Source organism: Diceros bicornis, chromosome 7 (assembly GCF_020826845.1).
Source record: "Diceros bicornis minor isolate mBicDic1 chromosome 7, mDicBic1.mat.cur, whole genome shotgun sequence".
Lineage (NCBI taxonomy): Eukaryota > Metazoa > Chordata > Mammalia > Perissodactyla > Rhinocerotidae > Diceros > Diceros bicornis.
In genome coordinates, this window is record NC_080746.1 from 70,475,079 (window position 1) to 70,502,111 (window position 27,033).

General features: G+C 48.7%; 1 protein-coding gene across 5 annotated transcripts in view; it reads left to right on the forward strand.

The window, feature by feature from the left end:
- Positions 1–27,033, forward strand: part of MICAL2 (microtubule associated monooxygenase, calponin and LIM domain containing 2) — a 220,576-nt gene that overhangs the window by 33,298 nt on the left and 160,245 nt on the right. For all 5 annotated transcript variants that reach the window (XM_058545997.1, XM_058545992.1, XM_058545993.1 and 2 more), the window contains exon 4: positions 13,215–13,554. In XM_058545997.1, the coding sequence (XP_058401980.1) occupies positions 13,291–13,554 (264 nt within the window). In that variant the 5' untranslated portion in view covers positions 13,215–13,290. The remainder of the gene's footprint in view (positions 1–13,214; positions 13,555–27,033) is intronic.

Below are 27,033 nucleotides of genomic sequence, written 5' to 3' on the forward strand. Positions count from 1 at the left end.
GATTAACTCCAGGAGTTAGAAAAATGCACAGGAAAGAAGGGTCAGTAAGGGATGGGGAAGCTTTGTGCCTGCAAACTCCAGTGCCTCCCTTAAGATCCAGCTGGTGCCACTCCTTCTGTGAGCTTCTCTCCAGGCTGTCACTCACTCCATCTCCCCTCTCTGCGCCTACACGTCTTGGTACCCACCTTTAACGCAGTTCTTACCAAAAGTTGTTAGTTTGAATTTGATTCCCTGAACAGACTTTGACATTCGTGTGGGAGTCAGTGCATAGTAGGTCTTTAGGTCGTACTGTGGGGCCTAACTTTGGATGGGTAAGATTTGAGCAGGAGTAGGAGGAGGAAGGCAGAGAGAGGAAGTGGAGCACTGAAGGGGCCAGCCTGTCTGAGGCAGCCCCAGGAGAGTCCTAATATCTTTGGGAATTGAGCCTAACAAGGAAATGGGGGCTGTCTGAGAGGGATCGACGAGCCCAGCAAGGGAGTTTGGACTTATATGTGGGGTGTAGGGAGCCCTGAGGGCTTTATAAACAGGGTGGTGGGGGGGGACCGACAAGATGGGAGGGGGAAGGTGGGAAATGGAGGTCAGTTCGGAGGCTCCTGCAGCAATTCTGGTGGTGGTTAAGGACAAAGGGCGGTCACAGTTCAAGCCACCACGTAGCCTGAATTCCGTGGCTGCTCTTGGTTGGATTTTACTGACAAGCATAGTTATTGAGAATCTGCCATCACCAGAGGCAAAGGTGCCAGGACCAGGGACGTGCAACCTCTGGCATCAGAGAGCTCCCAGTCTGGAGAGGTAGGAAGACCCACAAGTAGATCAATGCAAGAGACTATATGAAACCACCACTGGAACCTCCACAGATTTCGGTGTGGGAAAAGGGCGTGAGGGGATGCCACTGCAGGGCTTCAAAGAAGAAGAGTGCATCTAAGAATACTGCCCAGCCAGGCGTCATTGAGTTTCATCCTCGTGTAACCCAACAGAGTCAGGGCTATGATTATCCCCATTTGATGGATGAGGAAACTGAGGTTCAAAGAGGTTAGGTAACTCATCCAGACTCACACACCTGTAAGTGGTAGGTCAGGTTTGTAACACGTCTGCCTGACTCCAGAGTCTAAACTGGGACCCTGCCCCCCACCCCCAACACTCTGCTGCCTTTGATGTTTCAGCTCTAAAGTCAACTGGGATTTCACCAAGTGAACAGAGTCTGGATGGGCATTCTAGACGGAAGGACCAGCATAAGCAAAGGCACAGGGAGGGAGGCGTGAAGGAGTTCAGTGTATCAGGGAACAGCGGACGGCTCAGTAAGTCTAGAGTAGCGGAGGAGTCGGGGGGAACATGAGAGGGCAGGCTGGAGGGCGAGCAGCGGCGAATCAGGCAGGTGATTTTTGTTCTGCTCTCGAGATTGTCAGGGAACTGTTGAAGAATTTGAAACAGAAATGGAGGCTGACCGAGTGTGCATTTTTGACATAAATGTCTCTCTGGCAACAGTTTGAGGAATAGGCTGATGGGTTGGAGGGAGCTGATTTGGAAGCAGGAAAGGCATTTATGAGGAGATGTTGAGAGTTCCAGGTGAGACCGGGGAGGAAGGACAGGAGGCCGTGGATGGGCTGTTGAGCAGGAAGGACTTGGTGACTGGCCGGCTGTGCGAGAGAAGGGAGAGAGGGCGCAGAAGGTGACTCCAAAGGTTTGGCTGAGAGTCTGGGTGCAGATGGTGTCATTCACTGAGGTTGGTGATGCAGGGGAGGAACAAGCAAGGGTGCAAGGTGAATTGACCACGTGTGAGGTCTCTGTGAGAGAGTCAGGGGAAATATCTAATTGGCAGTTGACATAAGGACCTGGAGTGCAGCAGGGAGATCCGTGTGGGCAGGGTAGCTTGATGGGTTGTCAGGATGTAGATATTGGTTGAACTACAGGAGTGTTTAGGTCCTTGAGAGCAAGAGGAGGGTGAAGATCAGAACCTTGGGACACAGTAAAATTTCAGGGTCATTTAGAGAGAGATGAGTCTGCAATGACTGAAAATGGGGAGACTGTGAGCAAGATAAGGTCTGATAAGGAACAACTGGATTTAGCAAGAGAGAGTTGGTGGCAACTTTGGGCATGATGCCTGGGGTGGGCTACGTGTGTAAGTGGAAGCCAGATTCTGGTGGATTGAAGGGTAAATGGAGGTGAGAAAGTGGACGATGCCAGGGAGACTCCTCTGTTGGGAACCCAGGGTGTGGAGGGAAGGAGGCAGAGTGCCATTTTGTTTTCTCCAGTAAAAGCAAATATATATCTGACTGAGGTTGAATTTGTATACAGTTTTGAAACTGACTTCACATTGATAAATCCACTAATCAGAAAAAAAAAAACCTTTTGTCAGGCAATGAATTTTTGGTTTGAAAAACGTTGTTCCTTGGCACAATTCTTCAAAATGGGTGGCCTTTGGAAGACAGACCCCACGAGACACAGCTGGGCTGTGAGCCTCCGGGGCAGGAGCTGCTCTGCGGTCATCTGGGCTCCTGGGCGCGGTGCTGTGTGCAGAGAGCAGGCATTGTCGAGAAATCCTCTTCAAATTCATGCCATGACTTCTGTGCCTCCTCCTCAGCAACCCTCTCCATCCTCCAGACTAATTACTAGGATTCAAGTCCCTGAGGCCTAATTTCAGGAGATGTAACGCCATCCAGACACAAAGGTTCACCTGGGGAGTGACTCTAAGGGCGTGCTGGGCGAAGACTTGGTGGAACCTACACTTTTAGCTGTCTCATGTCAGCATAAGGTAGATTAAGGGGAGATGAGCCGCCCTTGCCGCCTATGTTAAATGCACCAATTGCTGCCTTGGTTTGGGTTGGGCTGCCTCCAGCTCGAGGTAGTGGGAGTTATCCCCATGGCAGTGTGCCGGAATGACACTTAATGAGCACAGCTGTGAACCGGCGCCGGGAGAGGCACCTTCATTTAATTCCCATGGGGACTCTCTGTTGTTTATGACTTGCTCAAGGGAGTGCGCAGTGACTCAGAAGTCCATGTTGTTTCCACCACACCACATAGGCTTCCTGGGAGTCACGAGCAGAGGGCTCAGGGGGTTATTGAAACCAAGGAAATGACCAGCCTCTCTGTCCCGTTCTCCTGTCTCATTCCATTTTCACATAGGGAAGGGATATGGATTTTCAACATAGGGTATGTATGTGTGTGTGAGGGGTGGTTAAATAGAGACGTGGGCAGGCTTATTTCAGGGGGTCAAGCAACTTTTCCAGGATGGTGAGGTCCTAATGGAAGGTAAGACATGAAATGACAGAATTGGTTGTTTTGGAAGTTGGCCTGCAATGGTGGTGGTAGTAAGAGGGATGTTAATGCCCGTGTGATCAGCCTTCTTACTGGGAGGCAATGCTTTCTGACACAGGCCAAATTTGACATACCCACCGTGCTCTGGTTTACCACTGTACTAGTTAAGGTGGTGTTTCCTCCCTAACAGATAAACCCTTGATTCTCAGTAACTTCACATTCTTCGTGTTTATATCCCACATATGTAAAGTCCACATGTTCCTGGTCTTGGAGGACTTTCTTCCAAGTGGACACCCAGGGGTCCAGCTCCTTCCTTCTCATGGCTTTGCCATCTTCCACATGTGGTTTCCAGGGCTGCTGTGCTCTGGCCAAAGTGGAGAGACCTTGGAGGATCACCGTGGGAGGTTCCTATGTGTCGGTCCTAGAAACTGTGAGCATCACTTCTGCTCCCATTCCATTACCTAGATCTGGTCACCTGGGCTCACATGGCTGTAAGGAAGGGTCCAGGAGGAAGGAGCACTGCATCTGGTGGTCAGCTAACCTGTCTCTGCCATACCCGCCAAGGCATGGACGTCACCTCTCAGCTGAGTGTTTCTTGGCATTTAGCCATTGTCCTCATCTGATGTTGCATCGAGATCTCATTACTCCGGATCCTAGCATTTTGGAGTTTGATGAAAGAAGAGGGGAGTATCATGAATTAAAGGGTCTAGACTAGAGACCATGTCCCTGATGTGGTATGCAAGGCGGCACTTGTATACCGCTGGCTCCATCCGCTGTGGGTAGGAGCAGTATGGGCATGGTGGTTAAGGATGTGGGCTCTGAACTCTGGCTATGGAGCTTCAAGTCACAGGTTCTCCACTTCTGGCCGTGTGACCTTGGACAACTTGCTAGCTTTTCTAATTCTTTGAAAAATAGGGATAATAGTAGTATCTAACAATGCATTGGTTTGTTATAATGATTAACTTCTTTAATACACATAAAGCTTTTAACACATTGCCCGAGACTTCATAGATGCTCATTAAATGTCAACAATTATTGTGTTCCCAAGGACTGAACATTCATCCATTTATTTAGCACATGCCATAAAGAGAGGGCCTTGTGCTAGGAACTGGGAGTAGGGCAGTAAAAAGTTAATTTCAACACAGAAGAACTTACTGTAATTAAGGTAAGTACAGGATGCTGTTGGAAGGATCCAACCCATTTTGGGAAGGGGTGAAGGTTAGAAAGATGGAGAGTGTCTAGAGGAGAGGAGCCTAGAAGGAAGACTAGGAGTTAGTGCGTGAGGATTTGCTCACATCACGTGCCCTACTTGAGAACAGTAAATATGGTATCTGATATGTCAGATGTATTGCTTTTTAAACGGGGAAGCTTCTTTGCCTTACAACAGGATTCTAACATCAAAAGGATTCAGGGCCAGCCCTGGTGGCCTAGTGGTTAAGTTCAGCATGCTCCGCTTTGGCAGCCCAGGTTCGATTCCCAGGCACGGACCTACACTTCTCTGTTAGTGGCCATGCTGTGCTGGTGGCCCACGTGCTGAAAAACAGAGGAAGAGTGCCACAGGTGTTAGCTCAGGGTGATCTTCCTCAGCAAAAAAAAAAAAAAAAGATTCATACCCAGTGTCCCTGAAATTGATGTTAGCCAATGAAAAATATGCCAAGCCCTGACTTTGAGGGATGGAAGTCTCATCCAGTTACACAGCCGTTGTTTCCCCTCATTCAAGCCTGCTAGCACCTCCAACAGATCTGAGCTGATCTGGACCTGTCCTCAGGGAGCTTGTAGGGAATCTGTACATGGCAGGGAAGAATGCTTCCTGCTTTCAAGGAACTGCAGTCTGCTTGCACCACTGTACAGGGTCCCTCAGAACACAGGCGTGTTCTCCCTGGGCAATGTACGGTAGGCCTTGGGAGCTAAGACCAGGGAGCTGGTACCCAACCTTCCCTGGGGTGTTGAAGAAGATTTCACAGGTGCTGAGTTGGTGGTTGCCTGGGGAAGGCAGAAAAAGAGATAAAAATTTGGAACTGGGCAGGGCTGAGCTCCCCATAGGCTTGCTGGGGTCAAATGAGATTTGGAAGGAAGACTGAGAGAAGCCTAAGATGACTTAAAAAAAAAAAAAGGTTAAAAATTATTTCATTGAGCCAAATAAAAAACAGCAAGATTCTTTCATTAGCCTAATGATTTATTTTGCTTATTACATTTTAACTCAAAAGTATTTCAGAAAATTAACTTCATTGTTAATTAGGCCACAAATTCTGTACTCTGGCCTGGGACAGCTCCCACTATTAGGTGGTGGTTTGTTTTTTGTATGCATTTTATTTTCATTTTTTGTATTGCGGGAAAAGATACAAAACATAAAATTTTCCATTTTAACCATTTTTAAACGTACACTTCAGTGGCATTAAGTACTTTCACATTGTTGTGCAACCATCACCCCCATCCATCTCCGGAACTTTTTCATCATCCCAAATTGAAAGTCTGTACTCTATAAACACTAACTCCCCATTCCTGTCTTCCTCCAGCCCCTGGGAACCACGATTCTACTTTCTGACTTGACGAATTTGCATATTCTGGGTAGCTCCCACTATTAGTTTTGAGATAGGCTGTCCCCCTGGAACATGGAATTTAGGGTTTACAGTTTTCCTGGGCACCCAGTGTGTGATCAAAATGATTTGGGGCACGTGCAGAAGAGGCTGCTAAGTTTTGTTGTTAAGATGGGCTCGGCGTGCGTGCTGCGATGTATGTTATTTTGTCACCGCCTGGCCCGTAACCAGGTCACAGGTTTCCTTCTTGTGGGGTCACTGGCAAGGGCTCTTGGGGGGATAGCTGAGATTGGCTCAAAGGCGTCATCTTTCCCCTTCCCCAGCGTGGCCCTTTGGAAAGGGGCCTGCCGCGCTTGGCTTGGGGGCCTGTGGTCTGGAGAACAGAGCTGTGGGAGGAATGCAGCCCCGGGGGCCTTGGCCCTGAGCTGCCAGAATGTAAGGTAATTCATTAAGTCAGCACAGTGTCAGGGTTTCTTGCAGGATGGCCCTTCCTTCTCTGGAGAAAACTAGCACTGCTAGGGGGGTGGAGCCCTCCTTTAGGCCTGAGGAAGAGAAGATACAGAAGCCCACTTCCTGTTGCCGAGACCGACAGTCTAGTCAGGGAGAGAAGATCCTGGATTTGGAATGTGCACAGGTGGGGGTTATAAAAGTTGAACACGCTCCTGGCAGAAAATGTGAGAAATACAGAAAAGTATAAAGCTAAAAATAAAAATCATCTGAGATGCCATCACACACACACACACACACACACACACACACACACACACAACCACTGTTCACGTTGGGCCTTTTTCCCGTCTACAGACACTACTTTACACCATTGGAATCAGAGTGAGCACCTGGACCCACATCCTGCTCTTTCACTCTGCGTTAGGGCACAGACATTTCCCCATGGAGTAAATGTCTTTACAAATATTATTGTTACGAAGGACTGCTGAATGCGCTATTGTCTGGTTTCACCATAACTGATGAAACCACGCCCTGCTGTTGACACTTGCAGACTCTCAGAGCCTGAAAGAACTTCAGAGGCTACAGAGCTGAACCCATTTAATTCACACAGCGGCTTCGGCAGAGGCAGGTGTGTTATTTCCACCTACGTGGCTCATGTCATGGGCGGCCAAGAGTGGGGATTTTGAAGAGAGACGCAACTGAGCTCATTTCACAGCATTTCCGCTCACTACCTGTGGGGTGTTGAGGAGGGTACTTCCCTCTATAACTGTGTCCTTTCTTCTGTCAAACAAAATGGTTCAATGAGATCATGGATGTAAAGGGTCTGGGACAGGGCCCTGGCACACTGAGTGGCTGGGCAGTGTGGCCGTCGGTGTCCTCTGAGGGTGGTGAGAGGGGCAGGTCCACCTCTCATGCCCAGGCCACAGTTCTGTCCACCTCAAAGGCTTTGCTTCTCCCAGAAGGTCCTTGACGAGAGGCTTACTGGTACAAGCAGAGATGTAGGGCACTGGCTAGAAACCTGTATGGAAAAATGAATGTGAGTGTATGTGTGGACACACATGCATATATACACGCATGCATAACGACACATAGATGTATATACATGCATCTGTGTACACATACACACACAATAGCAACCACGTGGCGAACTTATACTTGCATGACATAAAAGTGAAATGGAATTGCTTCTTTTTTTTAAAGGCCTTTGCTTCTCACAGAGTAGAAACAAAGAGAGGGCGAGAGAAAAATCCCCCCTCCCCACAGACCTTAGGATAAGGCAGGTGAAAGAGCCTGGCCTGTCCTGGGCCTCTGATGACACTGGCCTTCTTCCTGGCACTGTGGCTAGTCAGCAAACAGGTCTCTGACTCATGGGGAGTCGGGGGGGAGAGGGTAGTCCCAGGGTCATCCCAGGGTCTGTTACTGTGAGTGATCCCAAGGGGAAATGGATGGAGGTAAGGAAGCGGGAATGTGTGAGGTCACCTCAAGCCAGACCAAGGGAGTCAACTCACTATTGAAAGAGAGTGAGGAGAGGGCTGTGGCCGGAAGGGCAAGAGTCGAATGACCTGGGCCCTCAGTGGAGGAGCAGCATAGTTGGCCAGACCTGGACCCGGAGCCTCTTTCCTGAGCTCTCCTCCCTGTGGCAGTGTAGACAGAGGGCAGTGTAGACAGAGGGCAGTTTCTAGGCCCTGCCCAGGCTGGGAACTTGTTTGGGCTTTCACAGTGCGCCTCTTGGATGCATTTTCATTAGCCTCTCCTAGGAGGGGCTCCAGATGGCGTGTCTAGGAAGACTCTGCACGTGTGGGTTCGGCCTGCCTGGAAAGGGCTTTGACTTCCTGTGGGTCATCTCAAGGGCTAAGACCAGGAATGGAAAGAAACCGTTGGAGAGACAGGATTGGTCTCCCTGGGGAACCACTCAGAAGCGGTGATCTCACTGAGGCTCTCTTCCAGGCCGAGGGGGCGGGGTGGAGCAGGCTGCCCCAGGAGGCAGTGTGCTCTCCATTTGGGGAGGTGACCAAGGGAAGGCTGGGGACCCTTGGCCGGAAGGAGATTACAAAGGAGACAAGGGAGCCCTTTCAGTCCCTTCCCAACCCTGGGAGTCGCCCCTTTTGGTTCAAGTTGGTTGCCACGTGCCCTCGTAGATGGGAAGCAGGCCTCCCTGGGCCCGGTGAGATGATGTCCCAGGCATCACCTGGGAGCCCGGTGTTCCGCCTGTGCTGGGCTCTGCAGAGACACAGATGTGCAGGAGGCATTGCCCGCTGCTGAGGCCTGGCTGGCTCCTGCCTCATCTCAGGTGTTGGATCCAGGTAGCCGTGACTGAGGGCCTTCTGTGTTCGAGGCACACAGCTGGGCTTTTAGTCCTTCCAACCCCCTGTGAGTGCCTGGGGGTGAACACCCCCAATTCATTACTGAGGAAGCTGGCCCTGCCTGGTGGCCCCTTGATGATGTAAACCTTGGCGATAATAAGTTTGAATGGGAAGCTTGGCAGTGGAAATGGCAAGAGGGTTTGGTTTTCAGATGGCATTTGAAACACTTCTTGTCTGTGAGCCTGGAGGGTGGGGGTGAGGGTTGAGACTTTCCCCCTGGGCCAAACTGCTGCTCTGTGGGAAAGTTCTGCCCAGTGTCCCTCCAGCCCTCCTTAAGGTTTTATAGACCTCCATCCTTTATCCACCGCCTGATCACACTTTTGGATGCCATTTGGCAGGTGAGAAGGCCCAGGGAAGGCAGAAAGCGTGGGAGTCTTAAATGTGAGTGCGCTGGCGACTCTTGGGCCAAGAGTCTCCTTCTCTCGTTTTGAGAGGGACGCAGGGACTTTGTGTAAACCTTGAACTTGTCTCCCAGATGCCGTGGGTGGAGCCCATTACCAAAGCTGTCCTGGCAATCTGAGGCCCTGAGTTTTAATTTGTAGCAGCGAGAGTCAGGGAAAGGGAATTGCTTTGTGACTCATGAAGTCACAAAGACAAAACCACAAATAAGGGACTCCAGTTGGCAAAAACCAAATAGCTTCAAGGCTATTCTTGGAAACCAAAGCATCACGTCTTGTTTCTTCCCAGAAAATGCAGAAACATTTCATATTTCTGGGTAGTTGGTTTTATTTATATTTCATATCAAACTCCAAAAAGGCAACAGCTGGGTGGTGGTTGACAAGGAAGACTTTAACAAGAGCTGTTCCCCAGGATCCTCTGATTTAATTAATCCTTGACCCCTCTCGGGGCAAGAGAGGGGTACCCACCAAAAGTGTGATGCTCCAGTTTCTGGAAGAAAAGTCTTGAAGCTTACACTGAGACTCACGGAGTCCTTCTAAGTCAGCCTTTCTAGTTCATTAACAAAACCACCTTGTACCATGTATGCTTTTAGTGCATTACCCCAACTTCCTTGTATGAAGTTCCCCACTTTATATATGGGAAACTTAAAACTCAGAAATTAAGTGAGTTGTCCAAGGCTGCACAGCTAGGAAGTAGATTTGAACCCAGATCTTCTGAATTGAAAGCCCACGGCTTCTAGTTTTAAAGTATATAGAATTCCTTGACCTGGGAAGCTAGTCCCAGTGGTCATCAATTATGTTCTTTTTTCTCTTCTTTGGGTTTGATGATGTTTGGGCCATTTGAAGAATAGTCATGAGGGCTGGTTATCATGTAGCTGCCAGGTGCTAAGGACATTACTTACATGATGGTGTTTATTCCTTACAACCCTGTGAAGTGAGTAGTAGTATCCTCATTTTACAGATGAGAAAACAGGCTGAGGTGGATCAGATTGCCCGAGGTGCCCCGGGTCACTCAGCTAGCAAGTGCATGAGGTTAGATTCACACCCGGCTTTGCCAGAGTCTAATATTCTGATATTCTTCTGCGAGGAAACCGCCCCTGCATGAGTGTTAGAGTCATGTTTAAGGTCTTTGACTTAAATTGGAAAGCTGGTTCTAAGGGTTGAGAGTAGACTCTTTAGATCTAGGGAGGCAGGTCTGAGCCTGGTACCAGCCGCTGGGGTACAGTCCAAGGCAGCTTATCTCCTCCTGTCTAGCCATCTCCCTCCACCTCCCCTTATCTCGCTCCAGATAGGAGCTAGTTCCTGGAGCTCCCACGCCCACCCAGCGCCCTCAGCACCACCTTTGGCTCTTTCTACTGGAGCCCAAAGATTAAGTGGTTCATTTTTCTTTGCGGGGAGAAGGGGAGGCAGCCGGGGTTGGGAGGAGACAGCTTCTTCCAGTTTAGAAATTATTCTCTGGGAGTTAGGTCTGGCTTGATACCTCTGAACGCTTCACCATTTTGGACAAGGAAGAGTTACAACTCTCAGAATTGATTTACAAAACTATTTTTCAAACTGGTGCTTTCCCCAGATACGAGTCTGCCCCACGTGATGGATGCAGTCCTCCCAGGGCCAGGCTCGGCGATCACGCATGTATCTTGCCCTTCACAGCAACCCTGCAAGGTGCAGCTTATCATCTGTCTCTTACAAAAGAAGAAACTGAGGCTCAGAGCTTAAGTGGCGTGTGTGAGGCCGTGTGGTATAGCGAGGGGCAAGCTGAGCTCTGGACTCGGGCTCCAGTAGCCCCAAAGCCTTGTGGTTTTCTCTGCACCACCTGCCCATCTTCAGAAAGGACGGCAGGGTGCCAGTTGAGTGCAAGTAGCTTTGTACTTGTCCATCAGCTGCTGCATCCTTGTTTAACACGGGGCACAAAAGTGATTCCAAAGATAGATGAAGACTGAGGATGTTAATACACTCTGCAAAGCAAACGAGTCCTGCTCTCTGTTTATGCTCTCTGGGTGGCATGTCTTGCGCGTGGGCAAAGTCGAAACACAGTAGGAGGCGGTGTTTATGTGAGTGATGCCAAAGTGAGCGCCACGGACGTTAAAGGAGCCCAGAGAGCATCTGTGAGGGAATCCATGTCTTATCCATACCAGGCAAAGCACAGACAGCCTTCCAAGTTGCCTGAATATGTTGAGTTACAGGGGGCCAGAGCAGCCAGGTAGGTTCTAGTGGAGGATGGAGGCCTGGCTAAAGGGTGGAACTTGGCTGGGCCTGGGGCAGGGAATGTGCTTCTCTCCCTTCAGCTGAGCATGGTGCCGGGCCCATTGGAAGCTCTCAGGGAAAGAAGGAAGGGAGGGAGGGGTCCTATACTGTTGCCGGCGCCCCTGCACCCATCAATGTCTGGAGAGCTCATCTGCTCCCAGCAGGCTGCTCCTCACGGGTGGTGCCCAGCCAGGCTGCCCTACAACATTCATGTCCCCTAGCTCTCGCAGCTTCTTTGTTCATTGCTGCCCTTTCTCCAGTCCACCCTCTGCCACCTTCTCTTCCCAAAGACTTGTCTCACCCTGCTGCTCTGTCTCCTGCACCCCATGGCCCACTGGAGAAGCGAGGCCCCCTCCACGATCTGCCCTGGACGCTCCCACCACACCATGTCATGAGTCTTGAACTCCCGACACCTTGAGCTTGCTGTCATTCTGCAGCTGTCCTGGCCATTTCCAGACTCATGCCTTCGTGTGGTGTTTCCTTTGCCTGAAACGTCCATTCTTCAGTCTTCTGGTGAAATCCACCTCGTTCCTAAAATTGTAGCATTTGTCACTTCCCTCTTGTGGCTCCTCTGGGCTCTGTTGGACACCTCTGCTCTGGGTGTCCATGCACTGTGTTCGTAGTCCACAAGCACTCACCTATTGTCTTTTAATCAGCTCTTGATGGGCCCGTCTTCCTCGCTGGGCCCCATCCCTGTATCCCCAGCACCTAGGGTGATGCGTGGCTCTTACAAAGGCATCAGTAATTGTGCTGAATGAATGGGTAAAGGATTAAGGAAGAAGATAAACACCATTCTCTGCTTTTAGTATTATAAGGCTAGCCCACAATCCATATGCACCCACAATAGCGTTCCAGTCTGGAGAGTGGGAAGCCACACAGCCTGAGGGCCTTGTCTCTGTGTGTTTGCTGACCTCCTCCTGCTGGGCCTCTGTCTGGGGGAGCTCAGTATGCTGTATCCTCTCATTTACAGACCCCTCAAGCCCTCCTGACAGCTGGGCCAGCCCCAGCTCCTCCACACTTGTCTTCTTGCTCTAGCTTCAGATTCTGGTAAAATAGCTAGGGCTTTGGAAAACCAGCTCTAATTTATTTTTGTTCTTTTGAAACTTAACTGACTTTCCTAAGAAATGCCTGAGGTTAGAGTGGCACAGAGAGAAAGGGCGATGGCCAAAACCCAGGCAAGCTATTTTTGTGATGTGAATGAACACCCATCGCATTTTTCCTCCCATCAGCCTAAGCACTTGTTCTAAATAGCTCAGAGCTTGGGCTTACAAAGCACAGACCCCTCCTGCACGTTGTGAGGAGATCCATGTGTCTCTGTCTTTCTGTGTGTCTGCCGGAGGTAGATGCTGTGCCGCCAGCAGATACCAGGAATAGAAATTTGGAGAAGTGGCCGTTTGTTGTCTGCAGAGGGGAAAGACCTGCTCTCTGGTAACTAACGAAGGAAGACGTTCAAGTCTGATGTCTAAGGATAGGTGGGATGGTCCTGAAATCTAGGGAGGCATGTGCTTTGATTTTTATGGTCTGTGCACTCACGTCATGTCGCTAGGTGATGTTAATATGAGTCAACCAATTTGCAGCACCAAGAATTGTAGGTTTTCAATGGTGCTAAATCTAGAGTGCTTTTCTAGTTTTTTCCTTTTACTAGTTACTATTTCTAGAATCATCTGGCTCATAGCAAGATTGACCAGGTAATATTGACAGCAGTCAGGGTGTGGCTTTGAGCAATCTCTCGTTCTTTTTAGCCAGTGAGAGGAGTGGAGTGTTGGGGAGAAAGACGTCGCCGGCAAGACAGCATTGCCAGGTTAGAAGTTTTGATTGTATGTTTTCTATAGATTATTCATGTTTTGTATTGAGTTTTATATTTAGTATGTTTAGTATCTTAAAGGGATTTTACTTTGACTCTCAGCACCCATTCCCCACCCTACCCTCGTTGCCACGGAGCTCACCTCTGCCTCCGCCTCCCTCTGCAGGTGTGACGTTTTTCTGGTACTTCATGGTCTTCTCCTCCACCCTCTCCACTCCACTGCTCCACGCGGCTCCTGGAACATGGGGGAAAACGAGGATGAGAAGCAGACCCAGGCCGGGCAGATTTTTGAGAACTTTGTCCAGGCTTCCACGTGCAAAGGCACCCTCCAGGCCTTTAACATCCTCACCCGGCAGCTGGACCTAGACCCTCTGGACCACAGACACTTTTATTCCACGCTGAAGTCCAAGGTGAACACCTGGAAGGCTAAGGCCCTGTGGTACAAATTGGACAAGCGTGGATCCCACAAGGAATATAAGCGAGGGAAGTCGTGTATGAACACCAAGGTAGGGAGAGCCCTGGATGGACATTTCTTACTCTGTGGGGCACGTGGGTTGACTGGTTGGGAGATTAGGACCGGTTGCCATTTTCCTGTTCTGAGGTTTGTAGTAGGTGTGGGTGTGTTTTATTGTCTGGCTCAGTTGAAGGCTTCCTTTGTCTATACACGCACAGCTTATCCGTATAAGATGGGAGCTCGCATCTTATTGTGGTGGCCTCAGCTACTCTTCCTGTGCCTTCTCCATGGCAGAGAAAATGCAGGCACGCTTGACGCCGTCCTATTTCTACTGTTACTACCACCACTACTACTAGAACAGTAGCTGCTATTTATTGAGCAACTTCTACGTGCTAGGCAGTTTACGTACGTGGTCTCATTGAACCCCCCCACATAGTCCTTTGGGCCATTTTAGAGAGATGGAAACTGAGAAGTCAATTATCTTGCCCAAGGTCACACAGTTAAATGGCAGCTTCGGTCTGTCTGATTTTAGGGCTTATGTCCTAAATTCCGTGGTAAGGCATAACTAGAGAATTGTGTTCCCCTGGGAGCAAACATTCTAGGAAGATCCCCTGACTTGTAATTAATTGGCTAAGAAGTAGGTCTTTGGTCCTTACTGCCTTTCCTCCCTCTCTCTTTCTCTTCCTCCTCACATCTTCACATTCTCCCCTCCCCACCCCTTTCCCAGAATGCACTTCTCTGCTCAGGATCACACTTGCAGTTAACCCTCCACAAGCTGATTACTCCCCCACTGTTTGACCATAGGCAGCATCGGTGAACCTGGGGCTGACCTGCGCATCACCTCTCTGTTATCTCTGCCATGCCCATTGCCAAATGGGCAGCCAGAGGTCAAGACTTCCCTGTGGGCCCTTGGGGGCTGTCAGCCTGGGCGCTGGTCCAGGCTGTATGTTTAGGTTAAAAGTGAACGTGCTGTATTTAGACCTCACAGGAGGTAGCTCAGCCAGAGGCCTTGGAATTCTAGTCAGTGCCAATCCCAGACAAGAGGATTGAACTCTCCATGGCGATCGGGACTGTTGTGTTTTTGTTTTGGTGATGAGGAGCCGTTTTGTCCACCGTGGGATACGGCTGCTTTCCCTTGCCCCGGGGGAGACACCGGGGGAGACAGCTGCCAGGCTCCTCCGAGCCTGGGGCACACCGACTGACCGTCGCACAGGAGGAGCATTGCATCGGGCTAACAGACCAACTGCTTCAGCCCAGGTCATACCTGCCCATGACCTGCCAAGCTTCAGCCTTACACAGAGGAGATGGAAGTGTTACAGAAAAGAGGGGGAGAAAGGGGTGCGGCCAGTATCCTAGGCACCACCCCCACCCAGCACCTCCCTTCCTAGTTGTAACTTCATGGTTTGTACTTCATTGGGTAGCTCTTCAGACTTAGAGGAGGGGAAGCTTTTAGCTTTCAAAGCATCACATGGTGATGCATATGGTGGCTTTCTTTTAAGAAGATCTCGTAGAAGTCAGGGGGCTGGGCTGCAATATGTTTTCTCAGAGAAGGTTTTCAGAGGTCTTATTTTATGAGGAAATGCTATAGGAAACCCAACAGTTTCTAGTTGTTGAGGGACTCTTGGTGATCTGAAGACAGACCTTCAGAGGGAGTGAGCCAGCAGGAAGACGGAATGGAGAGTTGACCACCATGAAGATATCCTTCTTCAAAAATCGCTAGCCAGTTGCCTAGCCTGTCTGACCAGCCTCTATTTGATAAGCAAGCTTTGGTGGCTTGAAATAGAAGAGTCCTTACATCCTGTGGTTGGCAGGTCACCATCGGTGCCAGAAACGCTAACGTCCTTAGTGATACTGAGCAAGAGTGATTCTTGCCCAGGAATTTTTACACCTTTCTTAGGAGGAGGAACAAAGACATTTCAAATGTGTGGTAGCCTATCTGATAAAAACGACCTAGATCCCCAAGAGCAGAAGACACATTTGAAAATGCACTCTTAGTACTGTTGTGACTATGTTAGGCCACGTTAGCTGCACATTTCAGAAACCCAGCTCAAACTAACCTAAACAAACAGGGACATGATTAGCTCATCTAAACAGGAAGGTCCAGACACTCTGAGTCTTTCCCATCCTCCCTCCTTTCATCTCTCTCTTGGATGTTTTGTTCTGTGTTGGCTCCATTCTTCCCTCCTGCAAATGGATTTTCTCCATGTTGGTAGCCTCTAGTTCATATCTTTATAGCCCTGTGGCCCAAAAGGCTAGACTCTTTCTCTTCCTGCTCAATATAGGAAAAAATCTCAGGGAAGGATTCCAGTTGGCTCATCTCTGGGCCAATTATTGTGGCCCAAGCCAGGGGAGCTGGCTACTGTCTTCGGCAGCTCTTTTAAGCATCACGTGATTGACATGAGAGAGGAGCAGGTCCCCAAAAACATGGAGGTGCGAGACAGATAAACAAGAGGTGTCCTCCACAGTGGCTGTTTATTTGCATTCTGGTTATGGGGCATGCCCTCTCCGTCCTGGATCCATGGATGGTTAATGCTCTGCTCTAAGAGCCTGGCGCTTGTACTCCTTGTGAGTCAAGCAAAACACAGAACATGGTCCTCACTCTTTTCCGACATGGACAGACGCTTCTTGCTCACACACCTCGTTTAGGTATCCTTCAGTGCGGTAGTTTATGCTGAGCATTAGCTGAACAAGAAATGCTGGGCATCAGTGTGCACATGGCTGATCGTTAATACTAAGCCGTATAGCGCAGGTGTGTCAGATACCAGGCATATAGCCATGCTCCTGGTTAGCCACAGGTAGAGCGGGAATGAACAGAATTCATCACCTTTGTGCTGATGTAGACACACGTCAGCATAGTCTCGAGTGGATCTGGGCTTCCACGTGTCACAAGCGTTTATCAGCCCCTACTATATGCTACCTAAGCACTGTGCTGCTCCCTTCGTGCCAGCAGTGTGTGTGTGTGTGTGTGTGTGTGTGTGTGTGTGTGTGTGTTGGTGGTGATGGTAGGCGAGATTGGTGACCAGGATCTGTTTGCAGAAGACGGCATCTGGTTCAGGCAACAGGGAACAGGGAGAAGGACCTTCAAAGTCACTAGAGCAGTGGCTTAGGTGCCAGTTGCATAATCTAACTCGGGATCATCGTTTATTATTGACATTTATGAGGGTTTTGTCAGGCACTTGATACTTCTTTCCCTGGGTGTGATCTGTTTGGATAAGGATGGAGGGAAGCAAGGAGCAAGCCCAGTGAACTCTCTCAGGGCTGACATTGGCTCTGTATGCGGGTACTACCCAGATCAAATACCACATCCAGTTGTGTAATGTTCCCAGGGAAAACAACCTGGAAGAAAGGGCAGTACAGGGGCTGGCCCAGTGGCGAAAGCGGTTAGGTACGCGCACTCTGCTGCGGTGGCCCGGCGTTCGCCGGTTTGGATCCTGGGCGCGCACTGACACACTGCTTGGCAAGCCATGCTGTGGCGGTGTCCCATATAAAGTGGAGGAAGATGGGCACGGATGTTAGCCCAGGGCCAGTCTTCCTCAGAAAAAAAGAGGAAGATTGGCAGATGTTAGCACAGGGCTGATCTCCTCACCAAAAAAAAAAAAAAAAAAAAAAGAAAAGGCAGTACATAATTGGGTATGGGAATTGCCATCATCCCCAAATCATGGAGTCTGGGCATTTATTTTATATGTACCTTTAATGCTAGAAGGAACTTGAAAGACTGTTGTGTACAGTCTGTGCATCTGACAGGTGACAAACTGGGGGCCCGGGAAGCAGAAGCCATTGCCTGAAGCTAGTGGGTGGCGTTGCCCAGATTTGGACTCTATTTATTGTTTTGCTCATATATTCTTTTGTTCGTTCATTCATTCATTCGAAATTTCCAGTGCCCTACACCTTAGAAGGTGTTCGAAGGGGAGATGGTTTAAAAGATGAATAAGAAGTGGTTCTCACTTGAGCTTTCTATAGAGGAGACAGAAATGTTATTATTTCTGTATTTATTCACTCATTTAATCATTTATGAGGTGAATAATTATTGAGCAGCTACTGTGTGCCAGGTTCTCATCTAGGTACCTATCAGCCACTTCATAGCTCTGTGGCCTTGGGCAAGTTACTTAAATCTCTGATCTTCAGTGGCATTCTCTTAATATGAGGGTAATAACGGTACTTCCTTCATGGAGTTACAGTGAGGGTTAAATAGGGTAATCTTTGTAAAGTGTTTAGAATGCTGCCTAGCACGTAATAAGTGATCAGTAAACATTTAGCCGTTGTTATCATTAATATCCTAAGTGCTATGAGAGAGGTGTGTACACTGTTCTGCAGGAGTAGAGAAAAACTAGCATGACTGGGGTAGTCTGGGAATGCTTCCTGGAAGAGCAGGTATGATTTGGGGCTTGACGGATGAGTAGGAGTTTGCCTTGCATTGCTGAGGAAGGGCTAGAGACAACACAAGGCAGAGAGATGTAGTCTAGGAAGTGTGTTGCTCATGTCATGTGAATGAAGGTGCTTTTGGGGAAACGGGAGTGGGTGAGAACCAGAGAGAGCAGAATGGATAGATGACAAGAGGAAGCCAGAGAGAAAGGCCTCCTGGGGCCAAGCTGTGAAGAGAGGGTCCCGCAGTCAAACAGAGGACCTGGAGGACCTCTGAGGATGAGCCCCCCAATTCCCAGTCCAGGGTTCTTTCTACCACCCTCCGTGGGGTGGCTCAGCAATCACAGGTACCACTTCAGACCAGAAGGCGTTTGTACATCATTGCCATAAAAACACGCTTGCAGGAAATGAGTCATGGACTCGTTAGTCACCAGCAGAAATGGGGCCAGCCTATATAATGAAACCTCTGGGTTATCTGGTGAGAAGGAAATGTCCGTATTTTGTGAGCATCCAGCAGGGTCACCCCACACCTTTGGCTCCTGAACGTGACCCTTGCCCGTCTGTGGTGGCTCCCCAATGGCGGGTAGCCCAGGCCTGAGTAATGCTTACAACCCAACTCATGTAGTTCCTGAGCTTCATAAGCACAGCACAGCAGGGAGGGAGGGGGGACGGTAGGGGGTGGGAGGGGGGAAGCTGGGAGCGGAAGGCTGCTGTCTCCTGGCCTAGATAAGCTTATCTGACATTCCTGACCTCTGACATCACCCACCAGGGCCCTCAAAGCCAGGCTCTGCTGCACTGGCCAGGGCCTGTCAAGTACCCCTTTGCCTAATACGGAGAGTTGCAGGCATAGCCGACAGAGCAGAGGATGGTCTCTGGCGTGTGAAATTCTGTACCAGTTGAACAAAGAGCTTAGATGAACCCCGGATCCGTCCCCTTCCCTGACAGTGGACTCCTGGCCCTGCTACATGAGACAGGTTTTCAAGCCAGATTGCCAGTTGGGGTGTGGTCATTGCTATGCGTGTCACCACAACTCCACATGCGTTCTGCGGGCTTTGCACGAGTGTGTGCATTGGACATTATATGTGAGCTTGAGTAAATCCAATTCGCGACAATATTAAACCGAGATGAGGAAACTCTTTTTTGGCTGTCTTCATAGGAAGTGGTTAATCTGGGCTCACTGTGGTTCATTTTATAAACACATTTATAAATAAAGACTTTGTCTTTTTGAGAAAAAACTAATTAGTTTTCTTTAATTAAAAAAGAAATGCGTGCTCATGATAAAAAATAATTCGAGCAGGACAAGAAACTCTAGAAGTGTTTTTTCCCAGGTCCTCTCCCTAGAGACAACCATTGTGTTCTTCCTGAAAGCCTCTACATGTGTGTGCATGAGTGTGCACGTGTGTGCATGCATATGGATGTGTGTGTCCTCCCTTCATTTTTAATGGAAAAATTTTTTGCATGTTTGTTATCACCTTGCTTTTTTCACTCGAATATATCTTGGAGATTGTTTTATGTCAGTACATGGGGATCGAGCCTTTTTCTTATTTTCGTGGCTTTTTATGGCTTCCCATTTTATGGCTCTATCACACTCCACTTAACTGCCTAGATTGTTTCCAGTTTATGGCCGTGGTAAACACGGCTGCAGCACTTCCTGCTACGTACTCTGTACGCACATGAAAGCTCTCTATGGGATGGCTTGTGAGAACTTGTGAGTCAAAGGGCATGTGCATTGCACTGAAATATTATAGGCTTTGTCAGGTTCTCCTCCCTGGAGATTCTTCCAGAGGACACGCCCTCCCATAGTGCAGGAGGAGGCTCTTTTGAAGAGGGAGCTACCACAGCGGGATGTTGCTGACTTGGATTTCCTGGGCCTGGCTGAGTGGACATTGAGATGGACACCCTCTGAGTCTTGGAGTCTGGGCTCGGTGTCCTTGAACTGGGCCACTGAGTGAGGAGCAGTCCGATGGCAATAGGGTTGGGATCGCTGCCACCCCATAACAATCACTGCAGTTTAATTACTGTTCCACCCAACGTTTGCACAGTGCTTTCTGGTTTCATATACCTGATTTCAGCAAGAAGTTGGCTTTATCAGTAAAAGGTGAATGCCCTTTAAAAGAAGAACAAATACAAGTGGTATACTTCCCTCTTCAAGATTTCATCAAATAATGGGAGCTTTGAGAGCCCTGGCCATGGAGGATCTATACTTTTTGTGCTGAACAGGGCCCCTTCCTGGCCTAGCTGACTTGTTCTCTTTATGATTCAGTGTAAGCAAACATCACCTCCTCCAGGGAGTCCCCCCTGATCTTCTCCACTTCCCCCTTCTCTTATTCCATCCCCAGTTGGGTTTGGTGCCCCCTGTGGGCTCCCAGACTCTAGTCCTACCTCTGTCTTGCTGGTGGGTGTCCGTTATTGATGGCTTTTTTTGTCCCTTTCCCACTCACTGTGAGCGCCCTGAGGACAGGGAACATGACTGGCTCATCCCTGGGCCTCAAGCACCCAGCATGGGGCTTGGCACAGGGAGAGTACTCAGGGACTAAATGAATGAACCCTGTAGCTCAAGAGGCTTCTTTCTGGAGCTGTACAAACAGTGTACTCAATGACATACACAGTTCTTTCTGGAGCTGCACGGGGTGAGTCCTGGTGTATACGAGCCTCCAGAGTGGGCTTGCAGAAGACAGGAGCAGCCAGTGCCTTTATTTCCTTACTCAGGTGTCTGTCCAAATGTGCATCTGAGCACTGATCCCCGAGCAGCCTTTCCCTGTGGTGCCGGGATGATGACACACTCTGTCTGCGCCCTGATGAGCATCTGGCTGCTCGTGGAGCTTTCAAGGGGGTAAGGAAATTGGCCAACAGGCCTGTGAGGCTGAAGGGCTGGGCCTCCTTTTTCTTGGAGAAAAAAGAAAAACCTCTTGCAGTCGCTGGCCCACCGAGGTTGCACAAGGCTTTAGGGAATCTCCGGCCAGGATTATCCAAATTAATGTGTGCGCTGGGCAGGGCACAAGGCTTCCCAGACTGGAAGGTGTCCCCTGGCTTTCTTCTTTCCTGCTCGTCAGAGACTATTGCTCTGCTTTGCTTGTTTTCATAATAAAAAAATATTGTGGAGATCAGTATATTCTATGGCAGGGGATTTTTCCACTTAGCATGAATATATCTGTCTACCTCCTACTCAGCTGGGTGGGGTACCGGGCTGAGTTCAGCCTCCCACTGCAGGACGTGTCCTGGTGGTTCCCTGGGCCCAGCCCTCAGGTTGTTCTCTGCTCCGAATCACAGAGGATTGCACTCAGCTGCAAGTAACTAAAAACCCAGCTGCAGAGACTCAAACAAATAGGGGCTTATTTTTTAACCAGGTGTCAGGAGAGAGATGGTGACTGGAAATTCAGTGGCTATATTCTTTGCAATTCTCTAGGCCAGTGCTGTCCAATAGAAATGTAATGTGAGCCACATATGTAATTTAAAATTTTCTAGTAGCCACATTTAAAAAGGCACAAAATGGTGAAATTGATTTTAATAATATATTTTATTTAACGTGATATATCCACAATGTTATCATTTCAACGTGTAGTCGATATAAAAAATTATTACCAAAATATTTTACATTCCTTTTTTGTATTAAGTCTCTAAAATCCTGCATGTGTTTTACACCTCATCTCAACTCAGACTAGTCACATTTCAAATGCTCAACAGCCACATGTGACTAATGGATATTGAATTGAATAGTGCAGCTCTAGACTTTTCCTCATACTTGTCACCTTGTAGTCACAAGATGGCTGCTGCACTGCCAGCCATCACGTCTGCTTTTCAAGGCAGGATAAAGGTATAAGGGGCCGCTCTAGCTATATACATTGCCTTATCACATAGACAGAAGTGTTCCCAGAAACCTATTAAAATATAAGCTCCACGGGGGCAGGAGTTTCTGTCTATATATTCTTTGCTGATTTTCCAGCACCTAGAATAATACCTGATGAACAGTAGGTATTTGTCGCAGTTTGAGTTCTTCCAAAGCAAATGCTTAGAAGGTGTTTGGAGTGCAAGATATTCGTTAGCAATCAACACCTGTGAAAGGAAGGGGGAAAGAAGCAGGATTGGGCAGAAGTCAAACGGCACAAGAGAACCAAGTGTCTGCAGGTTCAAGCAATTGAGTCTTTTCCTTCGTGGCCTTTCAGCAAATGAATTTTGGGAGAGTCAAGGACGAGAGGCCACACAGATCTCAACTGACACAGGATGGACAGCTATGAGCTACCAGCTCTCCACATACCACGTTTAACCTATACATCAATACCAATAGTGTACTGTAGAACGCATGTGGTTGCAGAAGTGTGTGCTTACAGGGAGTAAGTTGTAAACATAATAGTATATGCATATATTCTTTTATGTGCTGTGTATTCAATTATATTATGTAAAAAAACTATTTACCCTAAACTGCTGTGCAGGTTTTTGGGAAGAAAACCCAAATATGTTCTAACTTCAGAGCCTGCAGCTATATATAACATATTTTGCTGCCACCCGGCATGCCCTATACCTCCTTTTATGCATCCTAGTCTTAAGAGATATAAATACAGGGTAGCATGCTATCACCCAGGGTTTGTCCACGAGAATTCAGCAGTGGAAAGATTTTTTTTTTTTAATTTTATTGAGGTCATAATGGTTTATAACATTGTGTAATTTCAGGTGTACATTGTTATATATCAGTTTCTACATAGACTGTGTGTTCACCACCAATAGGCTAGTTTTTTTTTTTTTGTCACCATACATATGTAGCCCTTTACCCCTTTCACCCACCCCTTTCCCCTCTGGTAACCACTAATCTGTTCTCCTTATCGATGTGTTTGTCTTCCACACATGAGTAAAATCATGCAGTGTCTGTCTTTGTCTGGCTTATTTTGCTTAACGTTATACCCTCAAGTTCCATCCATGTTGTTGTGACTGGGATGATTTTGTCTTTTTTTTATGGCTGAGTAGTATTCCATTGTATATATATATACCACATCTTCTTGATCCATTCATCCATTGATGGGCACTTGGGTTGCTTCCACGTCTTGGCTATTGTGAATAATCCAGCAATGAACATAGGGGTGCATAGGTCTCTTTGTATTGTTGATTTCATATTCTTTGGATAAATACCCAGTAGTGGAATAGCTGGGATCCTATGGTATTTCTATGTTTAATTTTTTGAGAAATCTCCATAGTGTTTTCCATAGTGGCTGCACCAGTTTGCATTCAGCAGTGGGAAGATTTTTATTTTCACATCTTTCCTCCGGGGAGAGCTGTCTAAATCTGAGGAACATACCTGGGAGAATTCCTTCATGTCCACATCTACAGAACAAGTCCAAGGAGGTGTCCCTCACCCCTTCTAGCTAGCATGCCTGTGTTTACTGTGCAGGGTTTATTGCTCTCTCTTGCTTAAAGTGATCTCTTCCATTTACTGTTTTTTTTTTTTTTTTTTTGCATTTCTGATGTTTTCTTTTTTTTACTGTGGTAAAATATATATATACAACATCAAATTTGCTATTTTAACCATTTTTAAGTGTATAATTCAGTGGCATCAAGTACGTTTGCAGTGTCCTACAACCATCACTAGTTTTCATTTCCAAAATTTTTCAACTCCGCAAACAGAATCTCTTGTATTCTTAAGCAATAACTCTCCGTTCCCCCGCCCCCCAAGCCCCTGGTAACCAACATTCTGCTTTCTATCTCTATGAATTTCCCTATTCTCGATATTTCATATAAGTGGAATCATACGGTATTTGTCTTTTTATGAGTGGCTTATTTCACTCAGCGTAATGTCCTCAAGGTTCATCCATGTTGTAGGTTCATCCATGTTGAATTTCCTTTCTTTTTAAGGCTGAATAGTATTCCGTTGTATGCATATAGCACATTTCGTTTATCCATTCATTCATTCAGCGATGGACACTAGGGTTGTTTCCCCCTGTTGACTGTCGTGAATGTGCTGCAGTGCACCTTGGCCTGCCAGAATCAGTTCGAGTTCCTGTTTCGGTTCTGTGGGGCACGTACCTCGGAGCAGAGGTGCTGAGTCATATGGTAATTCTGTGTTTAACTTCTAGAGGAACCGCCAAACTGTTTCCACTTGCTCTTATTTTTTAAATTACCATCCCTGAGTTAAATTTTTCACCATTACTAATTCATTCAAAAAATCATGTTGAATGTCGACTCCCTGCCGGGCACCGGGGATACAGCAGTAAGGAGAACGAAGTCCCTGCCTTCTTGGGGTTTGTGTTCTTTTCAGTGAGAGACAGACAGTAAATACATGTGTGTGGGCTGTGTGTGCATACGTGTGTGTGGTGGCAAATGCTAGGGAGAAGATAAGACCAGCTGAGGGAGATGTGGGCGCCGCGAGTAGAAGTGAGTTGCTGTTGTATATCGATGTGCTGAGAAGGCTTCTACGAGATGATGGCGTTTGAGCAGAGACCTGAAGGAAGTGAGGACATGAGCATGTGGCTCTTAGGGGGAAGAGAATTGCAGACAAAGGGAACAACAGCAGGTGTAGAGATGCTGACAAGCGAGTGTGCGCAGCATGTTCTTGAAACAGCAAGGAGACAGATGTGGCCAGAAGGAGCCAGGCTGGGGTGGGAAGAGATGCGTCCAGAAAGGGAGTGGGGGCCCAGATCTGTGGGCCTTGAAACTGTCGGAAGGACTTTGCCTTTTACTCTGAATGAGATGTAAAGCCCCACGTGGCTTTTGAGCAGAGAGTCACATGGCCTGACTTCCTCATGGAGGGATTGCGAAACCTTGGAGATGAAGAAGTGAAGGTAAACTAGAGTCTGTCCCATCAGTGAGTAACACTGTCTCAGGCCTGAGGAATTTACCGCATCCTGTGCTCGTCCTGCCTTAGAGGAGCTGCTCACTCTTTGCCCAGAGACCAGCAGATTAGCAACAGGACGAAACCAGCCTTGCTGCCACGCTTGGGGCACACCTGGGCATTCTGATTTAAAGTCTTCCTGGAAGGAAAAAGTCCCCCTAAATGTCCACAGCACTTAACACCACCCAAGAAGGAGTCTATTCATTAATTTACTCATTCACTCACCCACTCAGTGACAGCTCTCTAAGTGCCAATTTTCTATGCTGGGCACCGGAGAGGAGAAAGATCACAGAGAAGGCCCAAAACTTGGGGAGCTTTCCAACTAGTCAGGAGAGAACAGAAAGACACAAAGATAATTGTATCATGTCACCCCAAGAAGGACATAAATAGGATGTTGTGTAAGAAAGAACTGGGGGAAGGGAGGTGACATTAAGCTGAGATCTCCGGATGAGAAGCAGCCAGCCAGACAAAGAGCTGGTTGTTCAGAGGATAGCAGGTGCAAAGGCCCTGAGGTGAGAAAGCTCTCGGCCAGTGGAAGAAGCAGCAAGACAGCCAAGAGGGGGCTGGAGTGAAGTGGGCAAAGGGGAGAGTGACGCTAGATGAGGTAGGGGCTGGTCAGACAGGAGGCCGATGGCTGAAGGGCCTTTCATCTAGTTCATTGTAACAAGTTCAGGTTTTGTTTTAAGAAGTCTTTGAATGCCAGCTCCACTGCTTGCTAAGTAGTGTGACCTTGCCTCTTGGAGCCTCTGTTTCTTCATGTATGAAATGGGAATAATAATAATAGTTTTGAACTCATGGGGCTAGGGTGAAGGTTATATGCAGAATGCACATAAAGCATTTCAAGTGCCTGGTAGCTGTTAATTACCTCCTCCTTGAAACTGTCTCTTGGATTTGTGACACAACTTTTTGGACCCATTTTGTAACGTCGTTGTGGTCAGGCTCTCTCCTTTTCTGCAGTACACACGTGGTGCCTCCACGGGCTTGTCTCTGACTCCTGCTTCTCCTGGTTGCTTTCTCAGGGAAATCTCGGCTGCACTCAGCTGTCTCCCCAGGAAGATGGCTCTGCACATTCGTGCCTCCGGCCCTTATCCCTCTCGGGCCCCACGACCCCGTTTAGGTACCTGTGGACATCTTCAGGGTGCCGCTCGGCACCTTTAAGCCACATTCACCATCTTCTTTCTGAAACCGGCTTCTCTTCCTCTGTTTCTTCGCCCTGAGGGCTCAAAACCCCGCAGTCCTCTTGGACTCCCATCTCCTTTCTGCCCCCCACCTAGTCAGTTTTGGTCCTGCAGCCCCTTCCTTTGCAGTTTTGTTCATATCCATCCCCTTCTTCCCGTTCCCCCCGCCCCTGCTGTTGTGGAGGCAGTGATCTCCGGCCCCGGCGAGGCAGTCGCCACCTCTGAACTCGCTCTGTCTTTCCTGCCCTCCAGCCTGGCTCCCGACCCCTGCAGCGTCACCCTCCGAAGCACAGAGCACGGATCTGATTGTGGCTCTTTGCTCAAATTCATGGCTCCCCAGTGCCTGTGGACCACAGTTCCACCTCCAGGCTGGCCCGGTGCCCGTCTCCTGCCTCAGCAACCTCGTGGTCCACAACCGCCTTCTCACGTGCCCCACGTTAGCCGCACTCCCTGCTCTCGGCCTCTTCTCCACTCTGCCCCTGGCCAGCGTTCCAGCGCTTCCAATGTCCGTCCTGCTGGACAGCCTCTCCTCTGGGCCCCCGGCCTTTGCGGCTCCCGCGGCTTTCACCTCCCACTTTCCCTTCGGCAGCCCCGTCCCGGGGCCAGTCCTAGGAGTTTGTCACCACCCGGAACTCTCCTTTGAAATGCTCCTCTCTAACCGCAACTCAAAGCTGCAGCTTCTCTCCCTGTGTCACTCACACAACACCTGCTGCCAACCCAGGTTTCACCCTCGGCCGGCTCCTCCGTGTCCTACCCGTCTGTCAGCCTGCCTCCCCGTGGCTTCATTTTCTTGCCCCTCCTGGCGCCCGTGTTCTGTCTTTGCAGGCGTGTTCAGCAGCTTCTCACTGCCCTGACTTCAGGCTCACCCCACCTTCGGAGATCCGACTCTGTAACCCTGTTCTGTCCTTGAGGGCTGCCTGGCGCTGTTGGAGAAGGTAGCAGAGCCTGACGAGATGGTCTCGGTACCAAGTTACAAAAACTCAATGCTGAGCATCTTAGTGCTGCCGGAACTGCCTTTTAAGAAGGTCTAGCTGGTTTTCTGTCTAAGTTGTCCCCATCCTTTATCTTCCTCTCTACCCTTCAGCCCCTTCCCTTTAAGCAGCCATCCTACTTCTCATGGAAACGGATTATCATCAGCCGTTTCGTCTTCCCTTCTCCACCAAATTCCTGGGGA